General features: G+C 29.2%; 1 protein-coding gene, 1 long non-coding RNA gene and 1 pseudogene across 23 annotated transcripts in view; 1 reads left to right on the plus strand and 2 right to left on the minus strand.

The window, feature by feature from the left end:
- Nucleotides 1–4,086: 4,086 nt before the first annotated feature.
- LOC133817205 (golgin candidate 6) overlaps nucleotides 4,087–22,763 on the minus strand; it is a 61,808-nt gene continuing 43,131 nt past the window's right edge. For 14 of the 17 annotated variants that reach the window (XM_062249644.1, XM_062249646.1, XM_062249645.1 and 11 more), the window contains 17 exons: nucleotides 9,925–10,052; nucleotides 9,792–9,844; nucleotides 9,364–9,510; nucleotides 9,178–9,251; nucleotides 9,018–9,087; nucleotides 8,460–8,513; nucleotides 8,260–8,355; nucleotides 7,691–7,741; nucleotides 7,523–7,609; nucleotides 7,308–7,421; nucleotides 7,144–7,215; nucleotides 6,694–6,876; nucleotides 6,481–6,584; nucleotides 6,278–6,326; nucleotides 6,133–6,198; nucleotides 4,967–5,734; nucleotides 4,087–4,858 (listed from right to left, as the gene is read on the minus strand). In XM_062249644.1, coding sequence (XP_062105628.1) covers nucleotides 4,292–4,858; nucleotides 4,967–5,734; nucleotides 6,133–6,198; nucleotides 6,278–6,326; nucleotides 6,481–6,584; nucleotides 6,694–6,876; nucleotides 7,144–7,215; nucleotides 7,308–7,421; nucleotides 7,523–7,609; nucleotides 7,691–7,741; nucleotides 8,260–8,355; nucleotides 8,460–8,513; nucleotides 9,018–9,087; nucleotides 9,178–9,251; nucleotides 9,364–9,510; nucleotides 9,792–9,844; nucleotides 9,925–10,052 — 2,683 coding nt within the window. In that variant the 3' untranslated portion in view covers nucleotides 4,087–4,291. Of the gene's footprint in view, nucleotides 4,859–4,966; nucleotides 5,735–6,132; nucleotides 6,199–6,277; nucleotides 6,327–6,480; nucleotides 6,585–6,693; nucleotides 6,877–7,143; nucleotides 7,216–7,307; nucleotides 7,422–7,522; nucleotides 7,610–7,690; nucleotides 7,742–8,259; nucleotides 8,356–8,459; nucleotides 8,514–9,017; nucleotides 9,088–9,177; nucleotides 9,252–9,363; nucleotides 9,511–9,791; nucleotides 9,845–9,924; nucleotides 10,053–10,317; nucleotides 10,371–10,506; nucleotides 11,045–22,763 lie in introns of those variants that run through there. The other 3 variants (XM_062249655.1, XM_062249659.1, XM_062249660.1) reach the window with 3 other exon arrangements.
- Nucleotides 13,643–16,304, minus strand: LOC133817211 (uncharacterized). 6 transcript variants are annotated; one of them, XR_009885513.1, is made up of 5 exons: nucleotides 15,941–16,304; nucleotides 15,483–15,808; nucleotides 14,957–15,099; nucleotides 14,369–14,580; nucleotides 13,643–14,223 (listed from the first exon to the last, which is right to left on the minus strand). It is a non-coding gene; the product is annotated as an uncharacterized LOC133817211 (long non-coding RNA). The 6 variants fall into 6 exon arrangements; XR_009885515.1 differs by having other exon boundaries at nucleotides 15,483–15,603; nucleotides 15,941–16,243; XR_009885514.1 differs by lacking the exon at nucleotides 15,941–16,304 and having other exon boundaries at nucleotides 15,483–15,603; nucleotides 15,698–15,896.
- Nucleotides 18,995–21,291, plus strand: LOC133817207 (beta-fructofuranosidase, insoluble isoenzyme 1-like; annotated as a pseudogene).

A 22,763-nucleotide genomic window follows, 5' to 3' on the forward strand; every position in this document is an offset into this window, starting at 1 on the left:
ACAGAAGAAGGTCACGTGTGTTTCTCTTTATCGACAGCATGCCATATTGCGCACGTGACCGTTGCATGTAATTGATTTTTATTTTTTTTTTTGGTGGGCCATTCTTTATTTTTGTTTTGTAAACATCAAAGGGCCCATTCCTTATGAAGGAAAGGGAAATTTCAGATTCTATGACCACCGGACTTCAAATTAAAAAAAAATCTTGGTGTATTCTCATTTTATTTTAGTATTACTCTTTCTCTTGTTTCCTCATTATTATTTTTGCACCCAACTATTTCTATTCTCTCCTCTCTCTCTTTCTTAGTTTTCTATGAAAATGGCAACCACGAAACCACCGTTACCACACACCCGCATCCATCTCTCTTTCTCTGAAAACGGCAGCCACACACCTCTCTCTCTCTCTCTCTCTCTCATTTTTCTTTATCTTAACTTCTCCATAGAAGAAGAGACTTGTAATAGTTTTGAATGATTTAGAACTTAAATTCAATACAAGTATCATTTAACACACTAAGAAGTGCATTTCGGACAATTCTGGTTATGATTTTTGGTTTTTTTTTGTGATTTTTTCGGTTTTAAAACTCTGAAATCTGAAGAAAATCATGTGCATATAAATATTTTTAAACGTGTAGATCTCAAAAAAATCACCAAAAACAGACACCCGAGTGAAAAATTATGCCTCTTGCAAGAATTGCATCGAGCATTATCGAGCAACCATCGAAAAAAGTCAAATTTTCATGACAATTTTGATTTTGAAGGCCTCATCGAGCACCATTGAGCAAAGTCGATTTTCTATAGATTTTAGAGTTTCAGATCTAAAAAAAAAATCGCAAAAAAACTCAAAATATTGCCCAAATCTATCTAAAATGTAGTATTTAGTGTCTTAAGTGAAGAAATATCTCTTGAGAAAAAATTACTTACTCATATATTTATACTCCAAAAATCTTCTAAATGTATGTTGCTTTGAGTATTGTGTTGATTTCTACAAGATGGCCGAAGTTATGGAGGTTTGGTAATGGCTGCCATGGGAGAAGAATGATGTGATAGTGGTTGCCATTGAGAGAGACAAAGAGAAGAGAGAAGAGGAAATGGGAGGGGTATTTTGGGGAAGTTGGGAAAGTTTAGCATCATATTTTAATTTACATGATACCTAGCATTATTTTTAATTGGCAACACCTATTAAGCATAGAAAGTGAAATTTCCCTATTCAAATTCTATTTTTTATATATATATTTTTTAAAATGGATATTTCTATATTTTGTATAAGTACCACGTCACTTTTAATTTGTAATTTCAGTGTATTAATCATTACTCATATATATATACTACAAGCAACATGCAATATCCACGCTTGCTTAGTTTTATTTATAGAATTTATTAATTACTTTTATTAAATATATATTAATTTTATATAAATTTCAAATAAATATTCTATTTTAATTAAATAAATTATTTATTTTTGTTTAAGTTTATGTTTGTTCTAGTTTTTTTATTTATGAGGGACAACAAGAGATTATATATTATATGTTTAATATAATATTAAATATTACACGTGGATTTTAAATTTAAGTTTCTTGCTAGTTTAAAAAAAAAACAATTTGTTGCTAATTCACATTAGATTATATTATATGCTTAATATGATATTACTCTAATAAGTGAGTTTAAGTTTAATTAAATTTTATTTAAGTTATAAAACATATGATTTTATTATTTTTAAATAATTATCATTGTAAAATATCTAAAAAATATCATATTTTAATTTGTTTAATTATTTATTATTTTTAAATAATGATCATTGTAAAATATCTCAAAAATATCTTATTTTAATTATTTATTTTATTTTATTTAAGTTTAAATATAAGAATATTCTGTTAAATATAAGAATATCTAAATATAAGAATATTCTGTTAAAAATAAAAAACATTTAATACCAAAAATTTTCATTATCTACACACTTATTATATAAAAGAGATATATACTCGATACAAGCAACGTGTAATGCACGTTTGCTTAGTTTTATTTATAAAATTTATTAATTATTTTTATATATTAAAATAAAATAAAATAAATATATAAAATTAATAATATTTGAATTTATATTAATATAATTATTAAATATCTAGTCTTGTATTATATATATTTTGAGCAATTATTATTATAATAATGATATTTTACAATATTTGAATTTGAATTATATTAATATAATTAATAAATATATATTTTTAATTATTTTTAAAAGTATCTTTCGTTAAATATATAGAATATTTCACTAAAATTAATAAAATAAACCGTTTAAAATAAAATTTGTTATCTACACACTTTTTATACGGAAGAGATATATAAGTATAATCTTTATTAAAAAAAAAATTAGCTGAATTTATATTTTAATTCTCACCAACAAGCCGGGAGCTGCTGTGTAAGTCTTTGTCAACTCTTATGTGTAAGTTTTCATTATTCTCTCTTTTGCTAGGTTAGTGTCATTTGGAATTAGTGAAGCTTAATTGATTAACCCAAAATTTTCAAGCAATGTGTATGTAGTAGTGACAATTTTGTGTAGACGAGCTAATTCTACGCTTGAAATTCCTATTAAAGGAGCCAATTTTTTATAATTTTTGTTTCTATACCAAAATTCCAAAATTATTATTTTATATATAATAAGTAGATAAATATTATATTTTGCATTATTAGTCCTCCACCATCTCACAAACAACCATGTTGACAACAAATTAAGCCTAAAAAATTGCTAAAGGGCAAATAAAGATGCTCTATCACATCTTTTAAGACATAACTTAGCTAATTTGCACAAAATGCAAATTTTATATTTTAAATTTAATCCGATCCAATCTATACTAATAAAATTAGGTAAGTTATTATATATCTCTTCTGTTTATAAAGTGGGTAAATAATGGTTTTAACGCTTTTTTTGTTGTTGTTATATTTAACTTAATATTCCAAATATTTAACTAAATATACTTTAAAATTAATTAAAATTAAATATTTATTAATTATATTAATATAAATATAAATATTATAAAATATCATTATTAACTTCAAATATTATAAAATATCATTCGATATTATGAATTTAAATGTTATAAAATATTATTACTATAATAATATATAACATAATATTTAATCTTAATTTTTATAAAATTATGCTATAATAAATATTTAGTAATTATATTAATATAAATTCACATGTTATAAAATATTATTTTTACAATAATATATAATACATAATACATATATTATATAAAATGTCGTTTGCATACAAATAATATAGTTACTATAACTAAATAAGAAATTAGAATATCATTTATCTTCTATCAAGAATAAATAAGTTTTGTGATTTGAATAATATATGAATGTTTTGTATCAAATAGGGTAGTTTGTGATCTAAAAAGTTATCGTATAATTTTTTTCTACAAAAAAACATAAACAATGTTTTGGTTTAATTTTTCCTTTAATACGTTTATATCATTCTTTTATATATAATATTGTTTATTTATTTAAAATTTATATGACAACCATAAATACTTAATAAATTTTCTAAATAAAACTAAGCAAATATATTCCACCTAGTATATATATATATTTAACTATTTGTGAATTTTAATATTTTCACTATATCTAATAATTTATTTTAACAACAAAATAAACAAAATACTGAAATGATGAAGTAAAATACAACGTCAACTTTTATATTTGTATATTAGTTTAAATTTTTTTATTAATATTATTTTTTTTAAAAATGAATAAGATAGCTGTATTTTATAATATATTCATTATTTTTTTTTAATTCTCTTTTAAATATATAAATATATATGTATAATAATAAGTGTATCTGCCCACGTAGATACAAACTATTTGCATATCAGATTGGATCATGGATAGAATTTTTTTAAACTCAAACACATCCAAGAAGAGACCCACTTATATTAATGTGTGGTGCTTACTACGAAACAACAAATGAACCCATAACAATGCTCAAAGCTAAAACATCCAAGTCTTCTTTGTAATATTTGTCAACATTTCTCTAAGTTGCCATACTCTTAAAAGAGAGATTAGGGGTGAGTTTGCAAGAAAATCTGAGGAGGGTCTGAACTGAATTAATCATAATTTAAAGTCAAACTTAAAAGGATTAAAAATAAAGTTAGTTCAGGAATTCAAGCATAGCAAATTTTGTAAAACAATCTGTACAGTTCAACCAGAAAATGTACAAGGGTGAGAACCAGAGCAGGAAGGCAAAGCAATGCAATGCAATGGAAGTAAAATTCATATAAAAGACCCATCATCATTCTTCTTCCTCATCTTCATCGTCATCATCGTCTGCAAGTCCAGCATCATCGCCGATACCTTCAAGCAGTTGGTCCACATCCTCTCCCAACTCCAATAGCCTTGCACTTAGTCTCTCCACTCTACTCTGTTCTTGCCCAAGGCACACCAGCAAATCGTTGAGCTCTGCTTCACTCTCCTTTTGAGCTTCTTCCTTTGCTTCGGCCTTTATTGCCTCGATATCTGGAATCGTTGAAGACCCTCCTGCTCCGCTTCTTAATGCTTTCACCTCTTTTTCCAAAAGGAAATTTGCCTGCTCAAGACTATTGTAAGCATCTGATAGGCTCTTCAGATCAGATTCCATCTTGGCAGCTAAATTCTGGTACATGGATGACTCTGACTCAGTCTTGGCTTTTTCCGATTTGAGCAACTCCAACCGTTGAGATGTTTCTTGAAGATCTCGTCTAAGTTTCTCTACTTGGACCCTGTCTAAGGCTCCACTCGCTCTAGGCTCAGTTTGGGAGTGACTTCCCCCTCCAGACTTCGCCAGGTCCTCCGCCAAAACAGAATTCCGGCTAAGAAGATCCTAGAAGAAAAGACAGACAAACATCAATACATAGTCTCACACGTGCCTTTATTTCAGGAGAATTATTTAACAAAGAACTCAAGGCACAAAATCTTACAAGAAACACACCTGTATCTCATTGCATTGCTTCTCCACAAATGCTTTCAGCCTTTTGATGTACTCTGCATCGCTTTCCCCACTCTTCTGTTCCAATTCAGCAGGCACTACAGCCACCTTGCTCTTCGGATGACTGTAAACATCTATAATTGCTTCCCTAATATCTGCCTCCAGTCTCTTAACCAGGGTCACGAAAAGGGTGTCAAATATTGATGACATTATGGGATGATCTTCATTTTTCCCATCAGGCGAGTAACTCTCATCAACATCTTCAATGTCTGCCATACTAGCGGCAGTAGATCTACTCAGTGTTTTACGCGGCTGGGCGGAGCTTGCGGTAGCAAAATGGTAGCTTTTTTGCATCTCTTCAAACTTCAGAAAGTATGATGTAAGTCCAACTTTCTGGCTTACTGTATCAACTAGTGAAAAAGCATCTTTACCACTCTCAATTGATTTATTGCAAATCACACATTCTCCCAATATAACAGCAGCCAACCCCCTTGTGCACACTGGTTCAGATTCATTTGCCAACAACTCGAGCAAATATGTAAGGTGGGCTCGTGAATCTAGAAAACAGTTCACTGCACTTGGGCAGTCAACAAGCCAGGTGACTAGCAATTTCAAAATAATAGGTTGAACATATGCATTCCTAGCCCCATTAGACTTTCCATCTCTGTTTTTCATGGAAGAGGCAAGAGCCAAATATTTTACCATGCGGTGCATTAGAGGCTCAGAAGAACCTAGAGATTGCATGGGTGCCTCGAGTTCAATTTTTAAAACCTGGAAAACATCTCAAAATATGATAATATTACATGGGAGAGTCATATTCTTGCAACTTTGTAAGAAATTAGATTTTGAAGAACAAAATATCATAATATCAAAAAGGTAAATTGCTCTTGGGTTCTTTTCATCAAATTATAGGTAATATTTATAGAGCAAACAAATGCTAATTCAGTATGGCTCTAATTTAATAGACAATTTAGAGACACAATAATTTTAAATCTAATTAAAGTGAAGCCAAAACTCCATTGGCTTTAAAATGTCTTAAGCTCACAATGATCTAGAAGAATGACTACCAGATTGCTAAGTTATTTGATACTCTACGGACTTTTCAAGTTAGCCCAAATGAAGAAACATTAAAAGAATCTGTTAGTACAGAGGTGCATGCAATGACGTACCCTTTCCTTGCACTGGATATTGTCCTTGAGTACATAAGAAAGAACACTAGCGGCTCTGCAGCAAGTCTGTACATCAATACATCAGTTAAATGAACAGATATTTCAGTTTTACAAAATTTGCGATGCCAGCGAAATACTTAATTACCTCAAGATCTCCCTCACTTTCACTCAAAGTAAAACCTCGTAGCAGCATGCTGCAGTGGAATTACACTTTACTGAGCTTCATCATCAAAACTTGTTTTATATATATAGAGATATTTATAGTAAAGGGGCAATGACTTAAGAATGCTTAAAACAAAACAATACTGAAACTAAGTCCCAATTAGACTACACTTTCATTAAACAAACCTTCCAAATGACATGTTTACATCCTCCTCAATAGGAGCATGAGCCATGGGGTATGGTTGAGGGATTAATGTGGATGCCAACATTGCTTGACCATCCGCATTTTCCTGATTCAAATGTCAGTGTAACATACACAACAATATTTAGTAAAATATTCAGTGATATGCAACCAGCCACAACAAACAATTGTAAAGCGAACTGAAAAGCATTATTAACCTCGCAAAAGCTTTTAAAAACATAATCAGCTGCAACGAACTCTTGTGTACTGGAAGTCCTCAAGATTATCCGAAGAATCGAATTAAGAGCAGGTTCTTGCAGTCCTTCACCAAGAGTTTTGCTTGCAAGAGCCTCAAGATTTTTAGGATGCCCACGTATAAGATCACCAATGCATTTTAATGCCTGGAAGTGAATACACCTTTAAATATAGAAAACTAGAATAATATTTCCAACTTTCAAGTGCCTCACAAACAGATGAAATCTATCAAACCTTCCTTACTTCAGCGCATTAAGAAGGCAATTAAAGCTGAGGCATTACCATACGTACAAATATTATACATTTTAAGCTTTAATCAGGCAGTGGATGCAAGTTTTACATGGCATAAGAACAAGTGTTAACAAGAAAGAGAGAGCAAGTTACAATATCAAGTGCCAGAATAATTATCTTACCGAACATCGAACAGCAACAGGTGCCCACTGGCTTTCAACACCCAACATTAGAAGATGGTCCAATACTTTTTTCTGCATCAACCAAGCAATTTATAGTATTGAATCTGATCATTTTGAGAGTTTTTGTGGCACTAATGATAACAAATAAAAGCTTCATAACAAACCTGAACAAGGGTTGCCTTATTTGTCAACCTGTTTGCTTCTTTCCCAGGATCAGCCTCTGAACCTCCCATAATTAATAAATTAACGGTTTCTAACACGCTGAGTAGATTAATTGTCTACTGGCATGGTGTTTGTTTCATGACAACAAGAAAATTCCAGTAAGGTTTGTGCAACAGATGTACAATCACCAAAAATTACATATCCTTGAGAACCTAACCTTTTGTTGGGTGAAACTATAACTAACTCCTCGTAGCTTCAAAATTGACAATAAGGGATCAAAGCCTATTGTCTCCCTCAACAGTATCTGAACAAATATAGTAATTTATCACAAAATTGATAGAAAGAACTCCAATGCATATCGATGGAAGCAGTGAAGGCCACAAACCTGATTGGATGCATTGCTACGGAGAAGATTGTTTAACAATTCAAGACAATCCTGAGCAAAGAATAAGAAGTCAAATCCATAGCCATACACAAAAATCATTAATCTGTATGAAATATAAATAAGCAAAATTTTCAAACACAAATCTTATGAATTAGCAATTGCTTATTATGTAGGCATAACAGCATAACCACAGATGGGTCTTTCTAAAAACTTCTAGGATAAAAAATGTCCTTTGACAATCTAAGGCCATGCAGCAAAAAATGCTACTATCTGTGTTCTACCATGATGAACAAGTATGTCAGTGGTCTGTGGCACAATTTTATAATATGAAACAAGTAGCATAAATAAAAGAAAAAAATTTTAACATAAACAATCTACCAATCTAAAGGACATGAGTACCAATTATATCACGAAACTTCAAACATGGAAATAGTAGATGGATTTATTAAAAAAAAAATCAGCAATACTTCTACATTGATACCATAGCTTATAAATAAACATCAAAGAAACTACACAACACGATTAATTTAAAGTAAAGCATTAAGATAAAAAGAAACTCAATGAATTACCTGCACGACAACACCACCATCTGAACCCCCTTCCTCTTTAATAATGCTAAAAAGTTTCTCAAATGCACCTTCAAAGACCACAATTTTTTGAATTTCCTGGAGTTGTAATAAGTTTAAGCACAATCGTTCAATCAGTGGAACAGCCAAAACCAGCAGATAAAGAATTAGAAATAACAATGAACATGAGACAAAAAACTTACCTCAGCTTCCCGGGTCAAGTAAGTAAGAAGTAGTAAAGCCTCATTTCGTATAACCTAGAAGAAAAATCACAGTTATTAAATAGTATTAAAAAGAAAGAAATGGAATGACAGTACAAACAGAAGGCTTTTTCAATGTAAAGCCACAAGGTTCCAAGAGCAGAAATTTTAAGGGGCCTCCATACAATTTTCTAATGTAAGGTTGTGTGCAACCAGTACATAAAACATTATGATGTGAAGGCTATGATGTAAAAACTAGAAAAGTATATCCATAATAAAGTTTAAATTAATATACATACATAATTTTTTTTTAAAAAAAACAAAGCACCACAACTTGTATTATTACTGAAAAGAATAATACAAACAGAAGAAGGTGTATAAAGATTGTACAACCATCTTACCAAGAAAACATAAAACAGCTTTAACAAAGTACAGGAAACACAAAAATTACAGGAAGACTTGCCAATCTCTACATATATACATATATAATTATGAAAACTAAGAAATTAAAATAAGAGAACTGTAAGAAAGGCTTCTTTCATTCATTGAGCATGTTAATACCTCACGATCCATAAGCATATCCATCAAACGTGTTATACCACGAGGAATCGTGAGAATGGCTTCCTGTAATCTGAAGATGATCTCAGCAAAAATCTTTCCAAAAATTTAGAGGAAAAAAACTGAAAGTTGAAGATTTTGTGATTAACTCTAAATCTAATACCTGTTAGGAGAGTTTGTGAGAAGAGCTGTCAAGATTTGAAGAGTATAATATCGAACATAAAAATCATCCTCGGCCTGCCAAAAACTCCAAGGAAAACCACCAGGAAAGTTATAAGTGTAAGCAAATCAGAAACAAGGTAAGGCGAAAATGAACTGGTTGTTTCGCATTCCAGCAGAGAAGGCTCACCAACAAACTCAGAAGAAGTGAAATGCTGTCTGCCTCTCTGGAAAGCAAATCCGCGTTCATTAACTCAGGTTGAACCTCATTTTTTTGTGCTTTCACATGGCCAATAGGAGTCAAGGCACTTACAAGAGTTTCTAGAGCACCTCGGATCTAGATGAATAAATGTGATGAACGATTAACTTTCCCACGTAAGAAAAACAAGAAAAGCAATAAATTCAAGTTAAAATCAAAAGACTTTGTAGAAGAGAGGTAAACACCATAGTTGAATGAAGCATATAACAGCAATAAAATAGTAGTGGATTACTTTCCATAAATCATAATATACAACAACAAAAAGCCTAGTGATTTGCTATCCAGGTGGCTGGAAAACGATTTCAAATGTCTGATAAATCAAAGAAATCATATTGTACAAAAAGAGAGAGATTAGTAACCATTTCTACATCATCACGTTCTTCCTTTAACACGCTCATCAGAACAGGGAAGCCTGCAAAGTGAGCAAAAAATATCAGAAACGTCACCCACATAATGAAAAACTTAAAAAAAGCCATTAAAGCAAGCACTCACCCATTGCACCAAATGCCAATTGTGCAGCACGATTTTCTGCCACAACAGACTGAAGCTCAACCAAAGCGTTCCTCCTGTCCTCTGCCAGCTTACCATTGCTTATTCGGTCAAGCAATCGTTCAACATAGCTTTTGATGCGAACACAAAAATGTAAGTCAATTTTGACACGCATAAGTATAAGTTTTTTCAAGACATGCAAAACAATATTTGTAACATAAAAGGAATATAAAAAGGAGCTTAAGATACTAAACACGTTTTATCTTCACTTCCAGATCCTCATTAAAAATTAACTTAAAATGTGAAAACTTTTTAGTGCATTTATAGCCAACTCTCTAAAATCTAAACACACCCATATATACATAAACAATAATAGAACCAAACCAAATGATTTACCTATCTTCATTTGAACCGGAGTTCTCATTACCGAAAACCAGACCAACAACGCCCTGCAAGAAAATGAATAGCTTAATAACCAAACCCCAAGTAGCCAAAAGCACAATGACACCTACGATTAGCAATATCCAATCTAAAATCAGCTACTGAATTTGAATTTTTTTTTAAAAAAAAAAAATTGTCGATCACCTTATATCCAGATACCAAATCCATGTCGGGAAAAAATCACCAACACTCGAGAAATCCCTGAAAGAAACGGCAGAAGAATTCACGAAACCAATCGCAAAAGTAACAATCGATGATCGAATCACCCAATCGAAAGCCCTAATCTCAGAAGCGAATTAGTTTTTTTTTTCCCACGAAACGCAGAAACGTGTAACAATAGGGAGAAGTCGATCTGAGACAAAGATAGAGTAGAGTAGAGCAGCTTTCGAAAGCTCAGCAATGGTGGACTTTCTTGATCTTCTTGTTCGACAATTCACAACTAGATTTTATTTTTATTTTTATTTTTATTTTTTTCCCTCTGTTGAGATTTTAGACAAACAACCTCTTTCTTATATTTCCTTTTCTTTTCTGTTTATTTTAAGGTGTGGGGCGGAGCTGGGTGGTTTGGGCGAGTGGGGTCGTGGGATGGCTCGGTCTGGTGAATGGGTCGACGAGAGGGGTCCGTGGCTGGGTGAAGGATGTGGGGTCGCGGGATGGCTCGGAGTGGACTGGGTGCGGCTGAGAGGCAATTTGACAATGTAATTTGATATATAAAAACAAAGATATATATGTATATATTCTAAAAAAAAAATCTGAAATTATATATATATAGCTTTTTGTGAATCCGAATAACATAAATATATATATATATATTTTAGTATGTATTGATATCATTATATATTAACATATATATATATAGTAAAATATATACATATATTCCAAATCGTGCCCCAAGAGCCAGTTTTTTTTTTGTTATTATTTAGTACTATATATATCTATTCTATATAAAAAGTGTGTAGATAACGGAAGTTATTGATTTTAACAGTTTTTTAATTTTTTTTAGTTAATTTTAACAAAATATTTTTATATTTAACATAATATTTTTATATTTAACAGTAGATTGTAAATATGAATTAAACTTAAATAAATTAAAATAAGATATTTTTGAAATACTTTACAATAATAATTATTTAAAAATCATAAAATCATATATTTTATAACTTAAATAAAATTTAATCAAACTTGATATTATATTAAACATATAATATATAATCATTGGTTAAAACAAATATAAACCTAGACAAAAATAAATAAATTAATTAATTAAAATAAGATATTTTATGATAATTTAAATAATTAAATCATATTTATTTAAAAATAATAAAGACATGTATATTATTTTTTTTATCTTATAAATTTGTGTGATAGTTTGTTTTTATCAAGTTATTGTAGCTTTTTTTCTTCATCAAATTCACCAAAGGACATTGCGAGAAATATTAAAATCTAAAAATAGTTGATGCTACTGTCTACACTATGATTTTTTCTATTCTTATTTTATTTCTATTATCAATTTCTTTTTAAATATTATTCTATTTTATATATATATTATGTAATCTTGTAAATATATATATATGTCAACGTTATGTTTAGATATCATATATGTAAAGATTATTAATATAAATATTTATATATAATTCATTCGATTATAAAAATATATATTTTCAAAAAGATAGTGAATCAGTTTTTATTAAAATTATATTCAATGTTTACAACTTTAAAACTAAGCAAATGTGCATTGCACGTTGCTTTTACCTAGTATATATATATATATATAAATGACACCATGACCCAAGTTTGTTTCTCTGCCCAGATTGCTACAGTGCCCAAGATGTGCTTCAGCAACCCAACTTTGACGGAACTCCTCATTTTTTAGAAATATTTGCTGCCATTTTGCTGCAGCAAAAATTTCGCAAAACCTTCAGACTTCAAACTCACTTCTAAACACCCTGTTTCTTGCTGTTTTAACACCTAAAACACCAAAATAAACATAAAACTGATCCAAAACATCACAATAAAATGGGATTAAAATTACAAAAAGTGAAATTAAAATAAACATAAAACAAACTATAATTAAAAACACTCATATATATATTTTTTCTTTCTTTCTTTTCTTTCTGTTTTCCTCTTCTTTTTCTCTTTTTTTTTTTTACATATGCAATATCAGTTTACACTTGCTTCTTTTTGGATTGTCTTTAAATTAGTGCCTGAATCACTTGACAACCCAAATCAACCTCAGCTTTAAGGATCCTCCAAAGTGATGGAGGTCTTCTCTCAGTCGACCTCGCCTCCCCCAAAATTTGCTCATTTCCTTGTTACCTTAAATGCTCTTTCCAAATGTTCATCATATAATTCCACTACACTATTGGGAAACACCTTGCTCACTAAGAACCCACCATCACACATTGATTTCACTAGAGAGTTTGAGAAAAATACTCTATTCCCAACTTCCAACATTTGTGATTTAGGTTTGCTACTATGTTTCTTTTTCTTCGGTAGCTTTGGAGAATGTGATGGTTCTTCTTCCTTACTTATCCATGGCTCCCCACCTTTCTCAATTTCGTCAAAAGGGACCTTTTTCTTGACTCCATTACTATACTTTCCATGCATCTTTTCAATTATCTTGAAATTAGAAGCACTTATGGCCAAACAAGCTTCAACTTCATTAGGAGAGCGTATAGGATTAAAAACTTTGAATGTGACTTGTTCGTCTTGAGCTCGAATGGTGAGCTCTCCTTTTTCAACATCTATCAACGTCCTCTCGGTGGCAAGAAATGGTCTCTCCAAAATGATCGGTACATCCCTATCTTCCTCATAATCAAGAATAATGAAATCCGCCGGAAAAATGAACTCGTCAACTTGTACTAGGACGTCTTCAATCTTTCCCTCCGGATGCACCATAGAACGGTTAGCCAATTGCAAGGTGAGTGTAACACAATCGAATATCTATCAAAAATATCTTACTGACAAGAATATCTATGAACTAACACAATCGAATACTTGATTAATTAAGTAACTTTAATTAAGATGATAATAAGGTCTAATTAAACCAAAATAAAACTCTCGTGACTATTGATTTGGATATTCAATACAAAGCAATTATATCCTCTCATACACATGAAATTGTTGACCCATCTAAGAGGCCCAAAAACTCTTCCAAATTAACTTGTTGGCCTTTTATTCTTAAGGCATTTTCTTTGCCCTTAATTTTAAACTCTTGTAGACCCTTTATTCCACAGATCAAAAAAGGACTAGTAAGCCTTGTGCTGTTCATAGAAACAAGTTAATGGAATGCTTTGCTACTAATATTATTATCATTACTTCTTCCAAAATAGTTCATATACAGCTGAGCCTATACAAAACAGGGCAAACGACTATGATACCCATTGTTTAAGCCGTTGCATAATGGTACATACAAACTCTCTAACTAATAAGAAAAAAAATCCAAAGCTGATTAGTAGTTTGGCTTCTCTAACATCATCTTGGTGCCATTGTTCAATTGTCCATGCCCATTTTCACCTTCTTTAATAACACCTACGGAAGTGAGTTGGCAAGGTTCGACCTCTTCCAACATATGAACTACTGTTCTCATGGAGGGCCTTAGAGTTGGAACCTGTGATGTACAATGCACTGCAATTTTCATCACTTTAAGGGCATCTTCTTTTTGAGCCTCTGATATGGTTGAGTCCACCAAATCAGTCACACTCTCTTGGCTCTTGAATTTTCTATAAACCCAATGAACTATGTTCTTGTTCTCTCCAAACTCTGGCTCCACTGGCCTCTTTCCTGTGACCAACTCCATTAACACCACTCCAAAGCTATAAACCTCACTCTTCTCATTGATTTTGTAGGTGTATGCATACTCTGAAAAACACCAAAACAAAAACAAACTTATCAATGGCATAACATAACATACTTCTACACTTGTATATATAAAACAATTGGTAAAAATAGACTCTGCAAAATAATTTAATTTCCCCAATTCAATAAAAAAAAAGTTAATTATTACCTGGAGCAATGTAGCCAAGTGTCCCAGCAATGACACGAGTCCAATCCCCACCTGTTTGAACAATCTTAGCCAATCCAAAAACAGCAATCCTAGGCTTCCAATTCTGGTCCAACAGAATGTTACTGCTCTTAACATCTCTATGAATATTTGGCCTCTGACAGCCATGGTGGAGATACTCAAAGGAATACTGGACAACTCAAGGAAGCATTACCCTATTATGAAAAAATTATGGAGAAGTTGTCATTCAAGGTAACAGGGTTTATGCAAAGTTTGGTTCAAAGTTCCATAATTAAATCTACATCCACCTTAAACAACTTCATGAAGTGTATAATAAATATAGAACAAAGCTAGTAGTACATGCAGATAGTTGTTTGTTGTATAGAGAATTAAAGATGTTATTGCTTTACCTTAATTAGATTATTATGACATATAGTGGGAACAACTATGTATGATATAAGCTTGGTTTGCTGTGTATGATTATGTGCACAGGAGTTGGGGAATACTATTCATAATTAAAGTGTTTGCATGTTAATAGGCTTTCTCTTTGGTTGGACATGAGAGTGAGACTACAAGAAGGTTGTAACTTACTTTGTCTTGCCTGTCAGGGTTACAAGAGACTTGAGCAGCTCTACATTGATCTTGTCCGCAAGTGCACTTTTTTATGATATCAAATCAGACTTATCCTTTACATACATATAGATGGAGTTTATTGGCTTCAAAGTCAAGATGTTCTTGATTTGCAGTCAAGGAAAGCAAGACCCAAAACAATCATTGTTAGTAATTGAGAAATTACATTAGAAAAATACACATAATTATTGTGATTGGTCAACAAATAGCTAACTAAGTTTTCAGACTATTAAGTCAGTTTTTAACTCCAACATCATCAAATCGAACTTTAAGCAAATTCAACAACAAAAGTTATACAGATAATTTTTAAAAAATAAATATCCTCTTAATCTATCCAAATGCTAATCAAACTCATGGCAAAAATTAAATAAAATTTCAAAATTCATTACTTCAACTTTCTATATTCAAGCTATTTGAAAAAATAAGTACACGGGGGTTTTATGATTTATCTCAAAACGAAAGAAAAAGTGAAAAAAAAAAAAACTACATTGACTGTCCTGGGGAGTCCAGAATCGTCGTTGAGCTTCCGTTGGAGGAAGTCCGAGAGCGAAATGCTCGACCCTTTCTCCGAACCTTCCTTCTGAGAATCTTCTTTCGGAACCCCAAAACTAGAAATTCCATAACCACACACAAACAAAGACCGAAAATCAAATTGAAAACTAATAATAATAGAAAAAGAAAACAAAACTGAGTTAGTCTTACGGATTGGAAGAAGGGGTGAGGAGTGAAGAAGCCAACTACTCTGAAAGGAGTTTGCTTCGATTTCATTACTAAAATTTCAATGGTTTTTTTTTTCCTTATTAGCAACACAAACTAGAGAGAAAATGGAGGAAAATCACAAACCTTAATCCCAAACAAAATCAGAAAAAGAGAAGAAGAAGAAGAAGAATAAATCATATGAGGAAGAGACATGTAAGAGATAAGAGAAATAAGAGAGTGGTGTACCTGAAGAAAACTTGGAGAGAGCTAGGAGAAGCCATTGAAGCTTGAGAAAGCTCTCTTTGCATGAGAGGGTTGAAATAAAAATTGGTTTAAAATTTTTTTTAAAATATGAAAATGGTGTTTTAAAAATTTTAAAAAATTAAAAATAATATTAACTTACCGAACATGTTTTTCAGTTTTGTTATCAAATTTTTTATTATTTAATAAGAAAACTATTTAAAAAAAATTTACCGAACAGGGCCGTTTTTTGACAATATTTTTTTTTAAATTTATTAGGTGTCCCGAAGACGGTACTAAAAGAATGACTCTACTCTATCCAAAACAAAATTACTGTAACGACTAAAGCTAAAATAATGGATAATAAATAATCTAAATATAATAATAGAATGAACTAATATTCAAAAAAATTTAAAGATAATGACTCTACCTAAATATCTTTAATATTAACTTTATTATTAAATAAAATAAAATAAATTAAGTGTACTAATATTCAAAAAATTTAAAGATAATGACTACCTAACCATAAATAAGTTTGATTTATGTTAATATCAACTTTATTATCAAATAAAATAACAAAATTAAGTGTATTTCTCAATCTCATTATAAATACCCTATATATCTCATATCTCATATCTCATATCTCATACGTTATAGAAAACTTTCTTTAGTTTTCAACAATAGCTTATTTGAAGGTTTTATCCATTTTGATTTATATTTTCAGCTGGGTCCGGCATAGCCATGGTTCACATGAGGTCTATCTAGAATATCAGTCTCTCGACATAAACAATGTCAATACTACTTATAAAACCACTTACCATTTTCAACCAGAAAATCATTGGATTAATGGTCAGTTTTTTATTTTGATTATTACTTTTCTATTTTCTTACTTTTTTTTTTTTAATTATTGAATGGTATTAACTTCACATATCCAAACATATTTTGATTATACTAGGTAAAAGCAACGTGCAATGCACGTTTGCTTAGTTTTAAAGTTGTAAACATTGTATATAATTTTAATAAAAGTTAGTTCACTATCTTTTTAAAAATATATATATTTTTATAATCGAATGAATTATAATTCTATATTATATATAAATATTTATATTAATAATAACCTTTACATATATGACATCTAAACATAATGTTGACATAGATATATATTTACATGATTACATGACATATATATATAAAATATAATAATATTTAAAAAGAAATTAATAATAGAAATAAAATAATAATAGAAAAAGTCATAGGATAGACAGTAGTATATATTCATCAACTATTTTTAGATTCTAATATATCTCGCAATGTTCTTTGGTGAATTTGATGAAGAAAAAAAGCTTCAATCACTTGATAAAAACAAACTATTACACAAATTTATAAGATAAAAAAATAATATGCATGTCTTTATTATTTTTAAATAAATATGATTTAATTATTTAAATTATCATAAAATATATTATATTAATTAATTAATTTATTTATTTTTGTTTAAGTTTATGTTTGTTCTAGTTTTTGAATTTGGCAGTAACAACAAATTATTATATATTATATATTTAATATAATATTAAGTTTTGATTAAATTTTACTTAAGTTATAAAATATATGATTTTATTATTTTTAAATAATTATCATTGTAAAATATCTCAAAAATATCTTATTTTAATTTTTTTAATTGTTTATTTATTTAAGTTTAAGTCATATTTACAATCTACTGTTAAATATAAGAATATTCTGTTAAGTATAAGAATATTATGTTAAAGTTAACTGGAAAAAATTAAAAAACCCTTAAAACCAAGAATTTACGTTATCTACACACTTTTTATATAGAATAGATGTTGCATTGCTTATGTGGTGAACGTGAAAGTTTTATTTTTTATTCATTGAAATTATAATATATATATTATTGTGATTATTTTTTATATGTATATATACTGCCTTGCTGAAAAAATTATTTTTTATACAGTGTGATTATGATTAATTGTATATAGATTTTTTTTTTATGATAACTGAAAACAAAGTTAAAAAATAATAGAATATGAGTTATATAAAATCAATGGAACCAATTCTCTCTGTATTTTACGAGTTTAACTGTTTTTTAATTAGTTTAAGTAATATTCTTCTTAGATGTATTTGTTACTTTGAAAATAAATTAAATAAAGGAAATAAAAAACTCCAAAACTTTATATAATAATAGTTGCTAATTTATATATATTTATTCAAAGGACTCTTATTACATATTAATGCTTAATTAACATCTTTTTATAACTATCACAAAACATATATAATATTGTTTTTATATATTTATTAGGTGTACATATCATATGCATTGTTTTGTTCTATATAGTAAAGATATATTATAGACAGTGAAATTTATATTATTAATTTGGTCTTTTTTTTAACACAATTAATAGAGTTAAAGATTTAATTTCCTTGCCAATTTATTTATTCTTTATATCATAAAAGAGAATAATAAACTTAAACCATCTATATGTTTATCACATTTGTATTAGTTGCACATTGTTTTATATCATCCAATCTAACCACTTTTTTTTTTTTTTCAATCTTCATATGGGAAATGACAAATTATCTAGACCCAAATAATTTTTATTGTTTTTTATTTTTATTATTACTTTTTCTATTTTCTTACTTTTTTTTTTTTTAATTATTGAATGGTATTAACTTCACGCATCCAAAAATATTTTGATTATATACTGCATTGCTTATGTGGTGAAAGTGAAAGTTTTATTTTTTATTCATTGAAATTATAATATATATATTATTGTGATTATTTTTTTTTATATATTATTATTGATTATTTTTTTATTGTAAAAAAATTATACAGTGTGATTATGATTAATTGTATATATTTTTTTTTACCACAACTGAAAACAAAGTTAAAAAATAATAGAAAATGAGCTATATAAAATCAATGGAACCAATTCTCTCTATATTTTATGAGTTTGACTGTTTTTTTAATTAGTTTAAGCAATATATGTATTTTATATAATGAACAATAATAGTTGCTAAATAAAATTTGTAATAAAAATGAAAATGCCAGCTTAAAACAAATAGAAAAACTAAAGCAATAAGTTGAAAATAGAGAATTAACTCTAGTAAAAAAAATACAAGTTGATAAATGAGTGAAAGAAAAAAAAAGTTTGTTAAAATAAAAATAAAATAAAAGATAAATATCGATAGGTAGTTAAAAAATTTTGAAATAATTAGTTAGTGTTAATTATCACTAAAATTAAAAGACAAACAAAAAAGATCATATAATCAACGATAGGGTGAAATTTAAATTATTAATTTGTAGCTATTTTTTTTGTGTGTGTGTGAAAGATGTAGATGATTATATTGGTCTTACTTTTTTTTTTTTTTGTTGACAAAATATCAATCTTACTCTTTAAACTATTGAAAGGGATAAAGCTAATTTATATCTTTATTAAAATGACTCTTGTTACATATTAATGCTTAATTAACATCTTCTTATAACTATCACAAAACATATATAATATTGTTTTTATATATTTATTAGGTGTACATATCATATTAAGAGTGAAATTTATATTATTAATTTGTAGACTTTTTTTTTTTTACACAATTAATAGAGCTAAAGATTTAATTTACTTATGCCAATTTATTTATTCCTGATCTCATAAAAGAGAATAATAAACTTAAACCCTTTTGAATGTTTATCACATTTGTATTAGTTGTACATTGTTTTATATCATCTAACCGCTCTTTCTTTTTTCTTTTTTTCAATCTTCATATTGGAAATGACAAATTATCTAGACCCAAAGGGTGAGTATATTTTCTCTGCCATAATGTTTATTATTTATTTTTTTAAGGAATTTACTTATTTCGTACCTTATGTTTTTGTAAAATATTATTTTGGTACTCTCTTTTTTCAATAATTATATTTTAAAATCATACATATTTAGTACCCATATACTAAATATTTTAAAATACAAGATATTAAATATGTATGATTTCAAAATAAAGATTACCAAATGAACATTATTATAAACACAGATACAAAAATGACACTTTACAAAAACGCATGGTACGAAATAGTTACCTATCCTTTACTTATAAGTATTTTATTTGAACATATAATTTACATAATTTTCTCTTAAAAATCAGGCCCGATGTATTTCAATGGGGTTTACCATCTATTCTACCAATACAATCCATGGGGAGCTGTATGGGGAAATATAGTTTAGGCACATTCAGTATCAAAGGACATGGTTAACTGGGAATCACTTGACCCTGCCATATTCCCCTCAGAAACTTATGACATAAATGGGTGTTGGTCTAGATCAGCTACTGTTCTTCCTAGTAACAAGCCTGTAATCATGTACACAGGAATCGACCTCACCATTAGACAACTCCAAAACTATGCAGTGCCCAAAAATTTATTTGATCCATATCTTCGTGAATGGGTGAAACCAAAGAACAATCCAATAGCAGTGCCAGACAAGGGTGAAAATGCCAGTGCATTTCGTGACCCAACAACCGCCTGGAAAGGCAAAGATGGTCACTGGAGAATAGTGGTGGGAGGCAAAAGAGATCTTAGAGGTATGACACATTTGTATAGGAGCAAAGATTTCAAAAATTGGATCAAAGCTAAACACCCTTTGCACTCTGTCCCAAATACTGGTATGTGGGAATGTCCTGATTTTTACCCTGTTTCGCTTTCTGCTGGCAAAACTGGTTTGGACACTTCTATGCTTGGTGGAGGTATAAAACATGTTTTGAAAGTTAGTCTTGATCTTACTAGATATGAATACTATACCATTGGTACTTATCTTCCTGAAAAAGATAGGTATGTACCAGATAATACCTCTATTGATGGTTGGGTTGGATTAAGATATGATTATGGCAATTTTTATGCCTCTAAAACATTTTACGATCCCCTTAAGATGAGAAGGATTTTGTGGGGTTGGGCCAATGAGTCTGATACTCGTGATGATGATGTTGCAAAAGGATGGGCTGGAATCCAGGTAAATGAATAATACCGAACTTATTCCAATTCATTAAGCATTCTCAAATTAAATATTATGCCTTGAAGAGGACTCGAACCTCCACGCTCTTTAGCACGAGATTTTGAGTCATCTTTATTTTTATTTTTTTTGTTTCTTATGTCATTATAACGATTAACTTTTTTCTTTTATGTATTCTTATAGTTGATTCCAAGGACGATTTGGCTTGATCCTAATGGAAAACAAATACTACAATGCCCTATAGAAGAAATCAAATCTTTAAGGGATCAAAAGGTTGAAATGAACAATTTGAAACTCCAAAAAGGAGACTTTTCTGAGATTAAAGGAATAACAGCTGCCCAAGTATGTCAAAAAAATTGTCATTAATTTTTAATCAATATTTTGATAGAGCCTTATATTTAGTGATATTACCATTTTTTTGTCTACAGGCTGATGTAGAAGTTGTCTTCTCATTTCCAAGTTTAGAGAAAACTGAAAATTTTGATGAAAGTTGGGATAATGCAGAAAATCTATGTGCACAAAAGGGATACCAAGTTCAAGGTGGTATTGGACCATTTGGACTACTCACATTAGCTTCAGAAAAGCTAGAAGAATTTACTCCAGTATTTTTCAGGATATTCAAAGCAAAAAAAAAGAATGTAGTTCTCATGTGTTCTGATGCATCAAGGTTTGGTTTTTAAAAATCATATCTATTAATTATAACATGAGAAATTGGTGAAAATGAATTCGTTTTTAAAATTATTTTGCACTCACCTACTTTTAATAATTTTTTGCAATATGATTTTTGTCTAAATTTTTTGAATTATTATGAGAGATCATTTTACAAATAATTATTAAAACTAGGTTAGAGTGTAAAATTATTTTTTTTAAATAAATCATTTTTCCAACGTACCCTTATAATATATTATAATTATAAATTAATTATTTTAAAGAATTATCTATACTAATTCATTTTGTATAGGTCTTCATTATCGCCCAACTTGTATAAGCCATCATTTGCTGGATTTGTTGATGTAGATTTGACTGATAATAAGCTTTCTCTATGAAGTTTGGTAAGTAGTTAATAGTTTAGAATTAGTGAAATTGCTTTTTTTTTTATTAACTTAGATTTTTCACATTTTGATTATATATATATATATTGTGTGTGCAGGTTGATAATCATAATGCCCATTTGTATGTGTTCAACAATGGGAGTGAGACTGTAACAGTAGAGAACCTTCATGCATGGAGTATGAAACGCCCTACAACAATGAACTAGTCCAATCCAAATCATGAGTAGTATTTTTGTTAGATTTTATTTCTAGTGTTTTGGACTTTATTAGTTTCAGAATTTTATTTCTAGTCTTTCTCGATTTTAGTTTTTTCTTTTTTTCGTGAAAATATCTTTTCTATTTGGATTTTAGATTTAGATGATGAATAAAAAAAAATTGGACTTTGAAATAAAACTATTTATTTGTGTACCTTTTTAAATGACCATTCGCCTACTAGTTCAACAACTACATGGTACTACAACAAAATATTTCTTTACCGTATGTCTAAAATTTTGAATTATTTTGAAAATGCACAAAAACATATTCCAAAGTAAAATTGATCTTAGTTTATCAATAATTTTAACCTTAATAAGGTAAATGATTAATTCTAATTGTAGCTATTTATAGTATTAGATTCCAAAAATGACTGAACCTACCATTTTTTTCTCTACATTTTCAAGCTTTAAACTCTAGAAATAAGCCTAATTAATTTCTAATACTTTTAATATACTAAAACAATCATATTATACTTTTATTCTACAAAAACAACATTAAATTTTATTTAGAATA

This window comes from Humulus lupulus, chromosome 2 (assembly GCF_963169125.1).
Source record: "Humulus lupulus chromosome 2, drHumLupu1.1, whole genome shotgun sequence".
Taxonomy (NCBI): Eukaryota; Viridiplantae; Streptophyta; class Magnoliopsida; order Rosales; family Cannabaceae; genus Humulus; species Humulus lupulus.